Source organism: Bos mutus, chromosome 4 (genome assembly GCF_027580195.1).
Source record: "Bos mutus isolate GX-2022 chromosome 4, NWIPB_WYAK_1.1, whole genome shotgun sequence".
In the NCBI taxonomy this organism is placed as follows: Eukaryota; Metazoa; Chordata; class Mammalia; order Artiodactyla; family Bovidae; genus Bos; species Bos mutus.
The window spans coordinates 46,881,383-46,896,387 of NC_091620.1; the positions used below are offsets into that span (position 1 = coordinate 46,881,383).

The 15,005-nt window shown below is 40.4% G+C and overlaps 1 protein-coding gene across 6 annotated transcripts in view; it reads right to left on the reverse strand.

Annotated features, from left to right (window-relative positions):
* Nucleotides 1-15,005, reverse strand: part of ADAM22 (ADAM metallopeptidase domain 22) — a 240,215-nt gene that overhangs the window by 87,705 nt on the left and 137,505 nt on the right. For all 6 annotated transcript variants that reach the window (XM_070369432.1, XM_070369428.1, XM_070369430.1 and 3 more), the window contains exon 5: nt 4,920-5,002. In XM_070369432.1, the coding sequence (XP_070225533.1) occupies nt 4,920-5,002 (83 nt within the window). The remainder of the gene's footprint in view (nt 1-4,919; nt 5,003-15,005) is intronic.

Genomic DNA, 15,005 nt, shown 5'->3' on the forward strand with positions numbered 1-15,005 from the left:
CTTTACGAAGCATTACTATGAACAAAGTGAGTAGAGGGACAGAATTCCAGCTGAGCTCTTTTCAAATCTTAGAAGATGAGGCTGTTAAAGTGCTACACTCAATATGTCAGCAAATTTGGGAAAATCTGCACTGACCATAGGACTGAAAAGGTCAGTTTTCATTTCAGTCCCCAAGAAGGACAATGCTAAGCAATGCTCAAACTACCATACAATTGTGCTCATTTCACACACTGGCAAGGTTATGCCCCAAATCCTTCAAGCTAGGCTTCAGCAATGCATGAATCAAGACTTACCAGATGTACAAGATGGGTTTTGAAGCAGCAGAGGAATCAGAAATCAAATTGTCAACATTGGTTGGATCACAGAAAAAGCAAGAGAATTCCAGAAAAACATCTACTTCTGCTTCATTGATTACACTAAAGCCTCTGACTGCGTGGATCATTACAATCTGTGGAAAATTTTTAAAGAGATGAGAGTACCAGACCACCTTGCCTATCTCCTGAGAAATCTGTATGTGAGTCAAGAAGCAACAGTTAGAACCTGACATGGAACAACGAACTGGTTCAAAACTGGGTAAGAAGTATGTCAAGGCTCTGAGCTTCCCAACTGACTCTGTGGGTAAAGAATCCGCCTGCAATGCAGGAAATGGAGGCAGACACGAGTTCATTCTGGGTCAGGGAGACCCCCTGGAGGAGGGTGTGGCAATCTACTTCAATATTCTTGCTTGGAGAATCCTATGGAGAGAGAAGTCTGGTGGGCTATAAGTCCATAGGGTCGCAAAGAGCAAGACATGAGTAAAGAAATGGAACATGCACACATGCACACACACACACGTCAAGGCTATATATTGCCATTTTGCTTATTTAACTTATATGCAGAGTTCAGTACAGTTCAGTCACTCAGTCACATCCAACTTTTTGTGACCTCACGGACAGCAGCACACCAGGCTTCCCTGTCCATCACCAACACCCGGAGCTTGCTCAAATTCATGTCCATCGAGTCAGTGATGTCATCCAACCATCTCATTCTCTGTCATCCCCTTCTCCTCCTGCCTTCAGTCTTTGCCAGCATTAGGGTCTTTTCCAATGAGTTAGTTCTTCCCATCAGATGGCCAAAGTATTGGAGTTTCAACTTCAACATCAGTCCTTTCAACTAATTTTCAGGACTGATTTCCTTCAGCATGGACTGGTTGGATCTTGCAGTCCAAGGGACTCTCAAGAGTCTTCTCCAACACCACAGTTCAAAAGCATCAATTCTTAGGCACTCAGCTTTATCATCCAATTTTCACGTCCATACATGACTACTGGAAAAACCATAGCTTGACTAGATGAACCTTTGTCAGCAAAATAACGTCTCTGCTTTTTAATATGCTGTCAGGGTTGGTCATAGCTTTTCTCCCAAGGAGCAAGGGTCTTTTAATTTCATGGCTGTACTCACCATCTGCAGTGACTTTGGAGCTCAAAAAAATAAAGTCTATCACTGTTTCCATTGTTTCCCCATCTATTTGCCATGAAGTGATGGGACCAAATGCCATAATCTTCATTTTTTTTTTAATTTTATTTTTAAACTTTACATAATTGTATTAGTTTTGCCAAATATCAAAATGAATCCATCACAGGTATACATGTGCTCCCCATCCTGAACCCTCCTCCCTCCTCCCTCCCCATACCATCTCTCTGGGTCGTCCCAGTGCACTAGCCCCAAGCATCCAGTATCGTGCATTGAACCTGGACTGGCATCTCGTTTCATACATGATATTTTACATGTTTCAATGCCATTCTCCCAAATCTTCCCACCCTCTCCCTCTCCCACAGAGTCCATAAGACTGTTCCATACATCGGTGTCTCTTTTGCTGTCTCGTACAAAGGGTTATTGTTATCATCTTTCTAAATTCCATATATATGCGTTAGTATACTGTATTGGTGTTTTTCCTTCTGGCTTACTTCACTCTGTATGATAGGCTCCAGTTTCATCCACCTCATTAGAACTGATTCAAATGAATTCTTTTTAATGGCTGAGTAATACTCCATTGTGTATATGTACCACAGCTTTCTTATCCATTCATCTGCTGATGGACATCTAGGTTGCTTCCATGTCCTGGCTATTATAAACAGTGCTGCGATGAACAATGGGGTACACGTGTCTCTTTCCCTTCTGGTTTCCTCAGTGTGTATGCCCAGCAGTGGGATTGCTGGATCATAAGGCAGTTCTATTTCCAGTTTTTTAAGGAATCTCCACACTGTTCTCCATAGTGGCTGTACTAGTTTGCATTCCCACCAACAGTGTAAGAGGGTTCCCTTTCCTCCACACCCTCTCCAGCATTTATTATTTGTAGACTTTTGGATCGCAGCCATTCTGACTGGTGTGAAATGGTACCTCATAGTGGTCTTGATTTGCATTTCTCTGATAATGAGTGATGTTGAGCATCTTTTCATGTGTTTGTTAGCCATCTGTATGTATGTTGAGTTTTAAGCCAGCTTTTTCACTGTCCTCTTTCACTCTTATCAAGAGGCTCTTTAGTTCTTCTTCACTTTCTGCCATAAGGGTGGTGTCATCTGCATATCTGAGGTTATTGATATTTCTCCCCAAAATCTTGATTCCAGCTTGTCCTTTATCCATCCCAGCATTTCACATGATGTACTCCACATATAAGTCAAATAAGCAGGGTGACAATATACAGCCTTGACGTACTCCTTTCCCAATTTGGAACCAGCCTGTTGTTCCATGTCCAGTTCTAACTGCTGCTTCTTGACCTGCATACAGTTTTCTCAGGATGCAGGTGAGGTGATCCAGTATTCCCAGCCTACCTTGGAGAATTCTCTACAGTTTGTTGTGATCTATACAGTCAAAGGCTTTGGTGCAGTAGTCAGTAAAGCAGAAGTATATGCAGAGTACATCATGTGAAATGCCAGGCTGGATGAATCTTAAGCTGGAATCAAGATTTCCAAGAGAAATATCAACAACCTCAGATATGCAGGTGATACCACTCTAATGTTATCATTAAGAAAGTGAAGGGGACCTAAAGAGAATCTTGATAAGAGTAAAAAGGAGAGAGAAAAAGTTGGCTTAAAACTCAATATTCAAAAAACAATGATCATGGCATTTGGTCCCATCACTTAAAGGCAAATAGATGAGTAAAAAGTATAAGCAGCGATAGATTTTATTTTCTTGGGCTCCAAAATCACTATGGACAGTTGCCGTGCTTGCTTCTTGGAAGGAAAGCTATGACAAATCTAGACAGAGGATTAAAAAGCAAAGTCTTCACTTTGCCAACAAAAGTCTGTATAATCAAACTATAGTTTTTCCAGCAGGATGTATGGATATGAGATTTGGACCATGAAGAAGGCTGAGCACTGAAGAATTGATGCTTTCAAATTGTGGTGCTGGAAAAGACTCTTCAGAGTCCCTTGGACAGCAAGGAGATCAAACCAGTCAATCCTAAAGGAAATCTACCCTGAATATTCACTGGAAGGACTGATGCTGAAGCTGAAGCTCCAATACTTTGGCTGCAAAATGCAAAAAGTGGACTCAATGGAGAAGACCGTGATGCCAGGAAAGACTGAAAGCAAAAAGGGTAGAGAGGCTGAAGATGAGATGGTTAGATAGCATCACTGACTCAGTGGATGTGCATTGGAGCAAATTCAGGAGATACTGGAAGACAGAGGAGCCTGGTGCGATGTGGTCCATGGGATCGCAAAGAGTCAGACATGACTTAGTAAATGAACAACAACCAAATGCTGAGGGATGACAAAGTAGCTTTATAATTACTTTGCCAACAAAGGTCCTTCTAGTCAAGGCTATTGTTTTTCCAGTAGTCATGTATGGATGTGAGAGTTGGACTGTGAAGAAAGCTGAGCACCGAAGAATTGATGCTTTTGAACTGTAGTGTTGGAGAAGACTCTTGAGAGTCCCCTGGACTGCAAGGAGATCCAACCAGTCCCATTCTAAAGGAGATCAGTCCTGGGTGTTCATTGGAAGGACTCCAATACTTTGGCCACCTCATGCAAAGAGTTGACTCATTGGAAAAGACCCTGATGCTGGGAGGGATTGGCGGCAGGAGGATAAGGGGACAACAGAGGATGAGATGGCTGGATAGCATCACTGACTCAATGGACATGAGTTTGAGTGAACTCTGGGAGTTGGTGATGGACAGGGAGGCCTGGCGTGCTGTGATTCATGGGGTCACAAAGAGTCGGACATGACTGAGGGACTGAACTGGAACTGGAACTGGAAGGGGTCACATGACAAGAAAAAGACAGCCACCTGGGTATCACCATCATGGACAGGATGGAGGAAGCTGATATATTCCCATGTTAAACACCAGCAAACATACTTTGATATTGAAGGTTATGAGAAAGGAAGAAAGGCCTTGAGGAAAGATGAAGTCCATTCCATAGAAATTTCTGAAAACAAATGGACCCTCCCATGAGTTTGCTGTAGGTTAGGTGGGATTCTGGCTGAATAAAGTGCTAAAATACATGAGCTCCTGTGGTCACCCTTTATTTTTGTGTAAGGAGTCAGGAGTTCCCTGTCTTGAAATTTCTATTATTCCATACATATATAAAAATGAACATCAAGGAAGAGGAAGGACAGAATTGGTACCAAGGGGCTAAACACCCACGGAAACAGAAACCAAAGTTACTCAAACCACTCCAGTCTCCATCTGGATGAAACTAGAAAAATGTTTCAAACATCACTAAAGAAGCATGTTATAATCATTAGCGCCTCTGGCTTCTGCAACTCTAATTTAACAATCTGCTTGGTTTACAAACCACAGAGGAAAAAAAGTCCTGATCCATCACTGTTTGAAAACTATTAATAGCTCTTGACTTAAAATAGAGATTTCAACCAAAGTGCATTAAAAATAAAGTAAATCACTGGAAAAAAATGGAGGATACAAAAACTTTGGGGACACTTACTGAAGTCCATGGCACGTCGACAATGCCACAAATGAGGCAGGATTTCCTCGGATGTGGCCCTGGTAGTAACAGTGTTCTCCTCCCTGAAAGCAGAAATAGAGAATATAAACCTTTGCCATCACAAAGAGAATCAGCCACGGCATTTCGCAGTCTTCTACCCACACTGCATCTTCATGTGCAAAGGTCTGTACAACGTTTCATTATCCAGATTAGTATTATCAAACCATTTCTAACAGAATTATTCATAAGCACTCCCAGTGAGCTGACTCCAAATCAAAAGATAAGGAAATAAAAGTTGACTTAAATTTCCTTTTATGTAGATGATGATAGACAGAACAAAGAAACACATATTGAAATGCATATGTGACCCCCAGCACCAGGAAGAGTTCGGTGAGCTATTTCCCTGGTTGAGTTCCCCTGAGGGACTCAACCTTGCATGCATGCATGTTAAGTCACTTCAATCGTGTCTGACTCTTTGCAACCTTATGGACTTGTAGCCCTCCAGGCTCCTCTGTCCATGGGATTCTCCAGGCAAGAACACTGGAGTGGGTTGCCCTGGCCTCCAAGGGATCTTCCAGACACAGGGATTGAACCCGTGTCTCTTATGTTTCTTGCATTGAGAGACAGGTTCTTTATTGATAGCGCCACCTGGAAAGCTCACTCAACACTGAGTAGCAGCAAAATGATGATTTTCTCAAAATTAAGCAAAATGAATACAAATCATCTCAGAGTTACTAAATTAACAGAGGAAAATGCCCTCTTTCATAGTGTTTATATTAAAACTTGACAACTTTATGATATTCTTTTCTCCAACCAGGAATGGCTTTACTGGTAGGCAGTCCAGAGAAGGGTCTAAAATTGACAAGTTTCTTCTACCAGCAAGTCACATTAACTAAATTTCACCAAGAGACTCATTTCTTTGGATTAAGTATTCCTGGAAATACTTAATTCAGGGTAGAGCCTCTGACATCTCAAGGTGGTACCCTAGTCTTTAGACACTGGCTACTCAGGAGTGTGGTCTAGAAAACAGCACCAGCACGGGCATCAACAGAAGCATGTCAGAAATGCAGAATCCCAGGCCCCACCCCAATGGATCAGAATCGGCATTTTAACAAAGTGCACAATAGTAAAGAATCCACCTGTCAATGCAGGAGATGCAAGAGATGTGGGTTCAATCCCTGGATCAGGAAGATCCCCTGGAGAAGGAAATGGCAACCCCCTTCAGTATTCTTGCCTGGAGAATCCCATGGACAAGAGAAGCCTGGAGGGCTACAGTGCATGGAGTCGCAAAAAGTCGGACACGACTGAGCAACTGAGGACACGGTGGAGCACTAGGTGATTCATATGCACAATAAAGTTTGAGAAGCACAGGTCTAAATGACCTTTCTCATTCCCCCACTAATTTCTCATTTCCTCAGAAGCTGAAAGCTTCTAGTTCAACTGGCTCACTGAGATGTGAAATAGTGACATAAGGACTAAAGGAATGAGTGGTTTAAAGGGGCAAATGTTATCTACTTCACAATCGGTCTTAAGGACTAACCCTACTTAAAATACACAGTGCTTGACAAGTGCAGAGGAGAGAACAGGAAGACATAGTAGTGGAACAACGGTGAAGATATTATCTTCACTGGAATTCTGGGGAAGGCAGCCTGTTTCTCCTCTTGAGATAATCCCAAGGATAGGGTGAAGTTCAGCTTTGCTGAGGGACAAAGAGCGGGCAGGAAGGCACACAGTGCAAGCCCTGACACCTCCAAATTCCCATGGAGTCAGTGAGCACCATGAACTGAGGACTGGGGGTGGACTGCATGGAAGATAAGATAGGGAAGTGCTTCAGGTGTGGTTCTGACAGCAGATGGAACCCAGAAGGCCATAGACTTATGGGCAGAAATGAAGTCAGGCTGTGACTTCCAGGAAAGGGTTGGTTTAGATGTTAACAGCTCGAGCTATCAACTCCTTCACTTACTAGTCATACAATCTCAAGCAAATCACAGAGCCTCCCTGTGTAATCATCACATAAGGCTGTTCAGAGGAATAAAGAGCTAACATGCATTAAGGGCTTAGGATAATGCTTGGCACTTGGTACACACTCAATAAATGTTTTATACCATTATAATTACTGTGTGTCACTTATTGTCCTACTCATTTTACACACACAATCTCCCTATCCTCACATCCCTTCTACAAAGAAATATTGTCACCTCTATTTCACATAGGAGGTCACAGTCTCTGAGAGTCAAGGCTGTCTGCCTGGGAAGTTGCCAAGTCGGGGTGCAAATCTTGTGTGAATGTGTGAATGTAACATCTATGTTCTTTCCCATATACTACCCCAGTGGCTCAGATGGTAAAATGTCTTGCTTACAATGAGAGAGACCTGGGTTTGATCCCCGGGTTGGGAAGATCCTCTGGAGAAGGAAATGGCAACCCACTCCAGTACTCTTGCCTGGAAAATCTCATGGACAGAGGAGCGTGGTGGGCTACAGTCCACGGGGTCGCAAAAAGTTGGACATGACTGAGCAACTTCACTTTCACTTTCACTTATGAGTTGGACCTAGAACCTCTGAGCTATGCAGTGCAAATCTAAGCTTTTCCTAGGCTGTTTTTGTTTTTCTTGTTTGCCGTGTGTGTGTGTGTGTGTGTGTGTGTGTTTTTAATTTTTGGAGTAGCCGCAGGGAAGTAAATTTAACAGATTTTAAATTCACTCTGTTGGGCGTTTGGACTGGTAAACTATCCACAAGATTAGTGGAGGAGAGGTTATTATGCTTCAAATGACCTTGATTTCCTGGACACATCTGATTGGGCTAGAAATCGAAACTTTAGCATTTGATTGTATGTGTGTGCTCAGTCATGTCCTACTCTTTGCAACTCTTTGTAGCCTTCCAGACTCCTCTGTCCATGGAATTTTCCAAGCAAGAATACTGGAGTGGGTTGCCATTTCCTCCTCCAGGGGAATCTTCCTGACCCGGGGATTGAACCTGTGTCTCCTGCATTGGCAGGGGGATTCTTTACCACTGCATCACCTGGGAAGCCAAGCATTTGATTGGCCAGATACAAAGACCAACAGTCAATGGGGTGACCTGGAAAGAGAATTCTATCTAAAAGTATTTCTTTAAATTGGATACTGACTAAACAAACCAATGAGATCTTCTCTCACAGAGGTCTAACACTCACAGTGAAAAGTAGCTTAGAAAGATAGTAGAATCAAAGATAAATGGTAATCATAAAATTACGGTATCTGATGAGGGAACAACGGAAGTTGACAAGTCATTGTATGCAGGGAAAATATATCAGAGTTAAAGGCATATAAAACATGTTTTATAAATTACTAGTTTTCTTTAAAATGCCAACTTTGGAAACATGTTATATTAAATCATAAAAAAGGACAAAGAATTTATGTTTTGAAACAATCCTTCATTATACTGGGGCTAAACAGATGAGTAGATAATAGAAAAAAATCTTTCACTAAATTTCTGGTTCTGAAAAATAGGAGTCAATCCAAAACCAGCAGATGATCATGATCCATCTGCACAAAAACCTAACAAATGAAGTGAAGAGCTCAATATGGTTGAATCATTATCAAATATTTCCATGACACTTCAAGAAAAGCATAAACATCAGGGGGGCTCTCTTCCATTTAGACTATTATCATTCAAATCTTGAGGCTCTCAACCAGCATTATCTGTAATTTTCCAAATAACAGTGGAAATTAATTTTTGTGTTGCAATTTTTTTCAGGAATTATTTGCCATAAATCAATAATTATTTCAACTTAGAACTAAAATAGTTTTCTTTTTCCTTTAATATGCCTGGAAATATTTCTTAGTCCAGAATAGAGGCCTTAATATTTAAAGCCTTCTGTAATTTATATAAATCTATTGTTAAATTATTAAAATAAATAAATAAATTTAATAGATTTTTGCTTTTAAATAAGTATTGTTATACACTGTTTATAAAATAATAAATACTTATTGCAGAAATCCTAAGTATTCAGGAGTACATGACAAAGAGTAAAAGTATCCCCTTCCTACACACTGTCCAGGCTGCAATTGCCACCTAAAAGGTAAATACTTTTACCTTTTTTGTGTGCCACAGATTTTGTGTACCACATCAGGAATCATCTATGCATATTTAAGGAATTGTACATATACATAAATAAACATATGTTCTTTCAGTGTACATATAGTTTACCCACACTGTTCTGCCACTTGATTTTTTTTTTCTTAAGGTAACCTTGACATCAACCTCATTCTTTCAATGATGGCAGAATATTCCATCACAGGCGTGAACGATAATTCATTTAAACAAACCTGTACAACTGGATGGTTAGGTTACTGCAACAAACATCTTTTCATATATTTTTTGGTGCACTTCTGTCAGTGTGTATGTAGACTAGACTACCAGATGTGGCCTGGAAGGTCAAAGAATATGTGTATTTAAAATTTTAGTGGATATTTTAAAGGAGAAATATAACTGTATTCCATTATACATATCTGTTTTAAAAATTGATTTGCATTTTAAAATAATAAAATGCAGTTTATTAAAAATTATATATTTCAATAGAGACTAACACTTAAGCCAACTTACTCAAATCTTACCAATAATAAGGGTTCTCCATATCTTCAATGACTTTCTTGAGGAAACAGATGCTTTATGGAAGTAGTTCTTATAGAAATAATAACCAAAGACAGATGTTGTAAGAAAAGAAAAAAGCCAGCACATCCCAAGAGACTTCAGTTCTTTATTCAACTGCCAGTCATGGTTTTATTCCTTACTATCTCTTTTGTTCCAGTAATCCATTGTCCTTGAAACTTTCCTCATACTACTTGATTAAATAACACAGTCATAATAGTACAGATGTTTATTTTTAGATAATTAGATAGTTGTAGCTAAAAAATTATCTACCTCTATAAAAATGAACTACATATTAGTTCACATGTCATATTGGTTTTTATTTCCTGGGGGAAAAAAAGCTTATTGCAAATTTAATTCTAGGGAAGTCAAAAATAATCATTTATTTGAAAAATTCAAAGACAAACCACATTTTTATTAAGCAGACAGAAAGATCTCAAAAGAAAGGTAGAATTTACTATAAATAGGATGAGATGATAATGCATGAAAGTTACTCAGCCTGGGTTATAAAACTATGAAAACTCAGTAAGGAAAACCAATTCTAGTACAGCCACAAGGCCATGGTCATTTGCTCTCAATCCAGATCCTCATAGGAAATTATACCTTTATCAGCTCCAAGATGGACTACAGTCACCTTTTCCAAAAAGTCTTCTCAGATTCCCTCCTCCTCATAAAATGAAACTTTCTTGTGCTTCATCCAGCCTGGCATTTCACATGATGTCCTCTGCATATAAGTTAAATAAGCAAGGTGACAATATGCAGCCCTGAGGTATGAAGCTGCATGAAGCACAAACTGGTATCAAGAGTGCCAGGAGAAACATCAATAATCTCAGATACGCAGATGATGTCACCCTTATGGCAGAAAGGGAGAAAGAACTAAAGAGCCTGTTTATAAAAGTGAAAGAGGAAAGTGAAAATGCTGGCTTAAAACTCAATATTCAAAAAACAAAGATAATGATATCTGTCCCATCACTTCATGGCAAATAGATGAGGAAACAATGACAGACTTTATTTTCTTGGGCTCCAAAATCACCGCAGATGGTGAGTGCAGTCATGAAATTAAAAGAAGCTTGCTCCTTGGAAGAAAAGCTATGACCAACCTAGACAGCATATTAAAAAGCAGAGACATTACTTTTCTGACAAAGCTCCATCTAGTCAAAGCTATGATTTTTCCAGTAGTCATGTATGAATGTGAGAGTTGGACTATAAAGAAAGCTGAGCACCAAAGAATTGATGCCTTTGAACTGTAGTGTTGGAGAAGACTCTTGAGAGTCCCTTGGACTGCAAGGAGATCAAACCAGCCACTGTTTCCCCATCTATTTGCCATGAAGTGATGGGACTGGATGCCATGATCTTAGTTTTCTGAACGTTGAGTTTTAAGCCAACTTTTTCATTCTCCTCTCTCACTTTCATCAAGAGGCTCTTTAGTTCTTTGTCACTTTCTGCCACACGGGTGGTGTCATCTGCGTATCTGAGGTTATTGATATTTCTCCCGGCAATCTTGATTCCAGCTTGTGCTTCCTCTAGCCCAGCATTTCTCATGATGTACTCTGCATATAAGTTAAATAAGCGGGGTGACAATATACGGCCTTGACGTAGTCCATTTCCTATTTGGAACCAGTCTGCTGTGCTATGCCCAGTTTTAACTGTTGCTTCCTGACCTGCATACAGATTTCTCAAGAGGCAGGTCAGGTGGTCTGGTATGCCCAGACCATCCCCAGGCAGAAGATAGCAGAAAGATTGAGATGGTTCGAATCATCATCTGAAGAATGAAAGTATCAGCCATATCCTGGGCCTTCTGCTTGGTAATAAATGTACTATTTCATGATGACTGATGAATGTGAAAAAACGTAGATCGAAAGTGAGCCTTCTCACCCATGTATGTTTGATGCAGAGTCAAGTCTCCTTATGTTGGTGGTTCTTAAAGAGTCGTGTCCAGCCCCAAAGCATCAGCTTGTTAGAAATGCAGATTGTCAAGCCTCTCCCCAGACATACTCAACTGGAGGCTGTAGAAGCTCTCAGGTGACTTCCACGCACTCTAAAATTTGAAAACAACTGCTTTTCACTACATCTGCCTCTGCATTCTAAAACTCCTCACTTATTGAGCTGTCTGAAATCTTACACTAGTTCCTGAGCAGATTCTATTATAACTGAAGCATTAAGAATATAAACAGCCATAGCTCTTCTCTATTTCTTCTCTTGTTATCCCCAAACAGCTGGTTTTATCAGAAACAAAATGGAGTGGGGAAGGAGAAACAAGAATACGTGAGAATTTTACCATGTACAGACAGGAAGAGCAAAGCTACTTTTTGTAGGTGCTGGTAAGATGTAGGTGCTGGTAAGATACAGGATGCTCTGACCAGGACTAAAAGGGACAGAGCAATCAACACCCCATTAGCCTGGAACTAAGGGGTCTCCCAGGATGCAGGTCATTCAGTGCAGTATCCATGAAAGTCACAGGCAAATCAGTATGAGTTTAGTCACTCTAAAAGGGACAGGTTAGTGCGGACACTTCCAGACCGAAACACCAGCCTGTTACCCTTGTGATCCTGCTGTCCTCCCTAAGTCACAGCTCTCTCTCCCCCTGGTGGGCACCAGGTCCAGAACCGGCTTCTGCCTTGCAGATCAGACATCCTCCTGCATAAGTGAGATCCTTGCTCACACTAGAAGTTCACCACCCTGGGCTCACATTAGTGTCACATTACTGGCACAAGGGAAGTTTTTTATAAAAGTTCAAACCTTACTCCATGCCATTTATATCAAGACCTCTAGGGAAGAAACCTGAGCATTTTTTTTTTTTTAACTGCCCAGATGATTCCAACATGCTGCCTTAGGCTGAGAAGCTATGCTCTAGCCTATTCCGCTTTGCAGGAACTGAAGACCTGCCCCTGAACTCGACTGCCCTAAATTTCTCCCAGGCATGTGCACTGACCAGACCTTTGTTTGAGGCTGCGAGGCTGGAACCTGTTTCACCAGGTGCTGGTTTACAATAGCCTCTTCCCAGTTTCCCCCTGATAGGCATTGACATGATGAACCTGCCCTCCCCTCAACCTTGCCTCTCCCTCTCAATAGTGAGAAATGACATTTTAAAGTCAGGAAAATCCCGAGTCTCCCTGGGGTCATTAGGATCAAGGAAATTCCTAGAAAAGCTAAGTTTTACTTTGGAGAGGATCCAGCAACTTATCCTGATTAAAATGTATAACCTGGGATTATATAGACTCAGACTGGCTTCATAAAAGGGACATAGGTTAAACATCTGTTCAGTTACACAATGTGAGGATATCTGATTCCAAAGGTTCCCTAAGGGAATCAGAGAGAAAAACAATCTCATTTCATTTTACAGTAAATTAAAATTAAATAACGCTAACACACGGTTGATAATCCATGGATCTACACTATTGCATGCCAAAATCTTTACCAGTTCATGTCAAAACAAGAAAAAAGGACAATTCAATTTTTCATAAAGTTAGAAGTAATTTTCATATGACTGTCCTTTGTTCTGAGATTTGCTCTTGTCTTCTCTTTGATTATAAAGATTATCCATTTTAATTTTAATAGCCTTTTTATTTTGAAATAATTTTAGATTCACAGAAAAGTTCCAAAAGTTCTTGCATATCTATCACTCGATTTCTCCTATTGTTATCACCTTACATCACCTGAGAACATTTGTCAAAAACTGAAAGACTGACATGGTATGTTACTGATTATGAGGTTCTGAACATTTATATTTCACTAGAGTTTCCATTAATTTCTTCTTTCTGTTTCAGGACCCAGTCCAGGTTACCATATTGCATTAGTTGTTATATACATTCTCTTTGAACTGGTAGCAATGGTAAATATGATTTAGGTATTCTGAAGGCACTGTTTCCATATATAGCAAAATAAAAAGATTGGCAACCCTATACTGATCTAAAATTTGTTTTGTTAGTATGTGTGTACTCAGTCATGTCTGACTCTTTTCAGCCCTATGGACTGTAGCTCACCAGGCTCCTCTGTCCGTGGAGTTTTCCAGGCAAGAATACTGGAGTGGGTTGCCATTTCCTACTCCAGGGGATGTTCCCAGCTCAGGGATTAAATGTGCATCTCTTGCATCTTCTGCTTTGGCAGGTGGGGTGTATTCTTTACCACTGAGCCACCTGGGAAATAGAAGTCCAGGATCAAGAGTATGAATGAATACTTCCTAGACTCTACTCTCACTGTAGATTTCAAAATATTTTTTTTTCTAAACTACCCTTATATGTCCTGTGCTGGGCTCAGTCGCTCAGTCATTTCGACTCTTGGCAACCCCATGGACTGTAGCCCGCCAGGTTCCTCTGTCCACGGGGATTCTCCAGGCAAGAATAAAGGAGTGGGTTGCCATGCCCTCTTCCAAGGGATCTTTCCAACCCAGGGATCGAACCCATGTCTCCTACATTGCAGGCAGATTGTTTACTGTCTGAGCCACCAGGAAAGCCCCAAGAATACTTGAATGGGTAGCCTATCCCTTCTCCAGAGGAACACCCTTATACAAACAGGGTTAATTTAAATGACTAAAACAAAATTTTTAATATAATCCATGGAAATAATTTTCGAAAGGTTACTCAATAACACTTTGCTATAATATTAATAATAATCTAGGACTCCTCATTGCCCAAGATTGTTCTGGACAATCCTTTCAAGGATGTTTGCATAGTGGAAAGCCTTTGAAGACAGAGAGATGTCTCCCTCTAGAGCAAAGAGCAAGCATGTTTACTTCCTATGATAAAAGATTCAGGTTTTTCAAGTTCAGAATTTCTCTAGTAACACAACACACTGTGTGCGCAGGTGTCACCTGGCCCTTTTCCTCTGTCACCCTCTAGGGATCGAGGCTCAAGATACAAGTATAAGAAAATGTTGATGTTCTGGCTACTTCTATTGCCACGAGTAACAAAGTTCTTTGTCTCTGACCCAGGGTCTCTTGTCTTCTGCCAGCATAGATGAAACTGCAACAGCCTAACTTGTTGATTTGTAAGGAGGATAAAATCTCAGACCCTCACAGTTGCTGAAACTTGGATTTCCATTTTCCCCTGAAAATTAGGAGGTTTGTTAACAAGGCGCCTCCGATCCCACATTCCCGTTTTCCCATAGGATACAAATTAGCTGCAAACGAATAAGACACACATTGTCCATCTTATTATAGCTGGCCTGTCTCTCATTTATGCCACTGGTTGGTATCTTTGGACATTTATGTTTGCCATTCCATTCCAGGGTACAAGTGTTTGAGCTGTATCCAAATTATCAGCTCATTCCAACATCTAAAGCTAAATGATCCTTAAAAAATCTCTGCACTGCTTTAATACTCATTGATAAGCACTTGCAGATTAAGCATCAAACAAAAAACATTTTAAAAAAATAAAAGGAGACAAATCTAGCTAACAGAAAACAGAATAATTTTATTTAAAAGATGTATGTACCAATGGCTGATTCATGTTGATGTATGGCA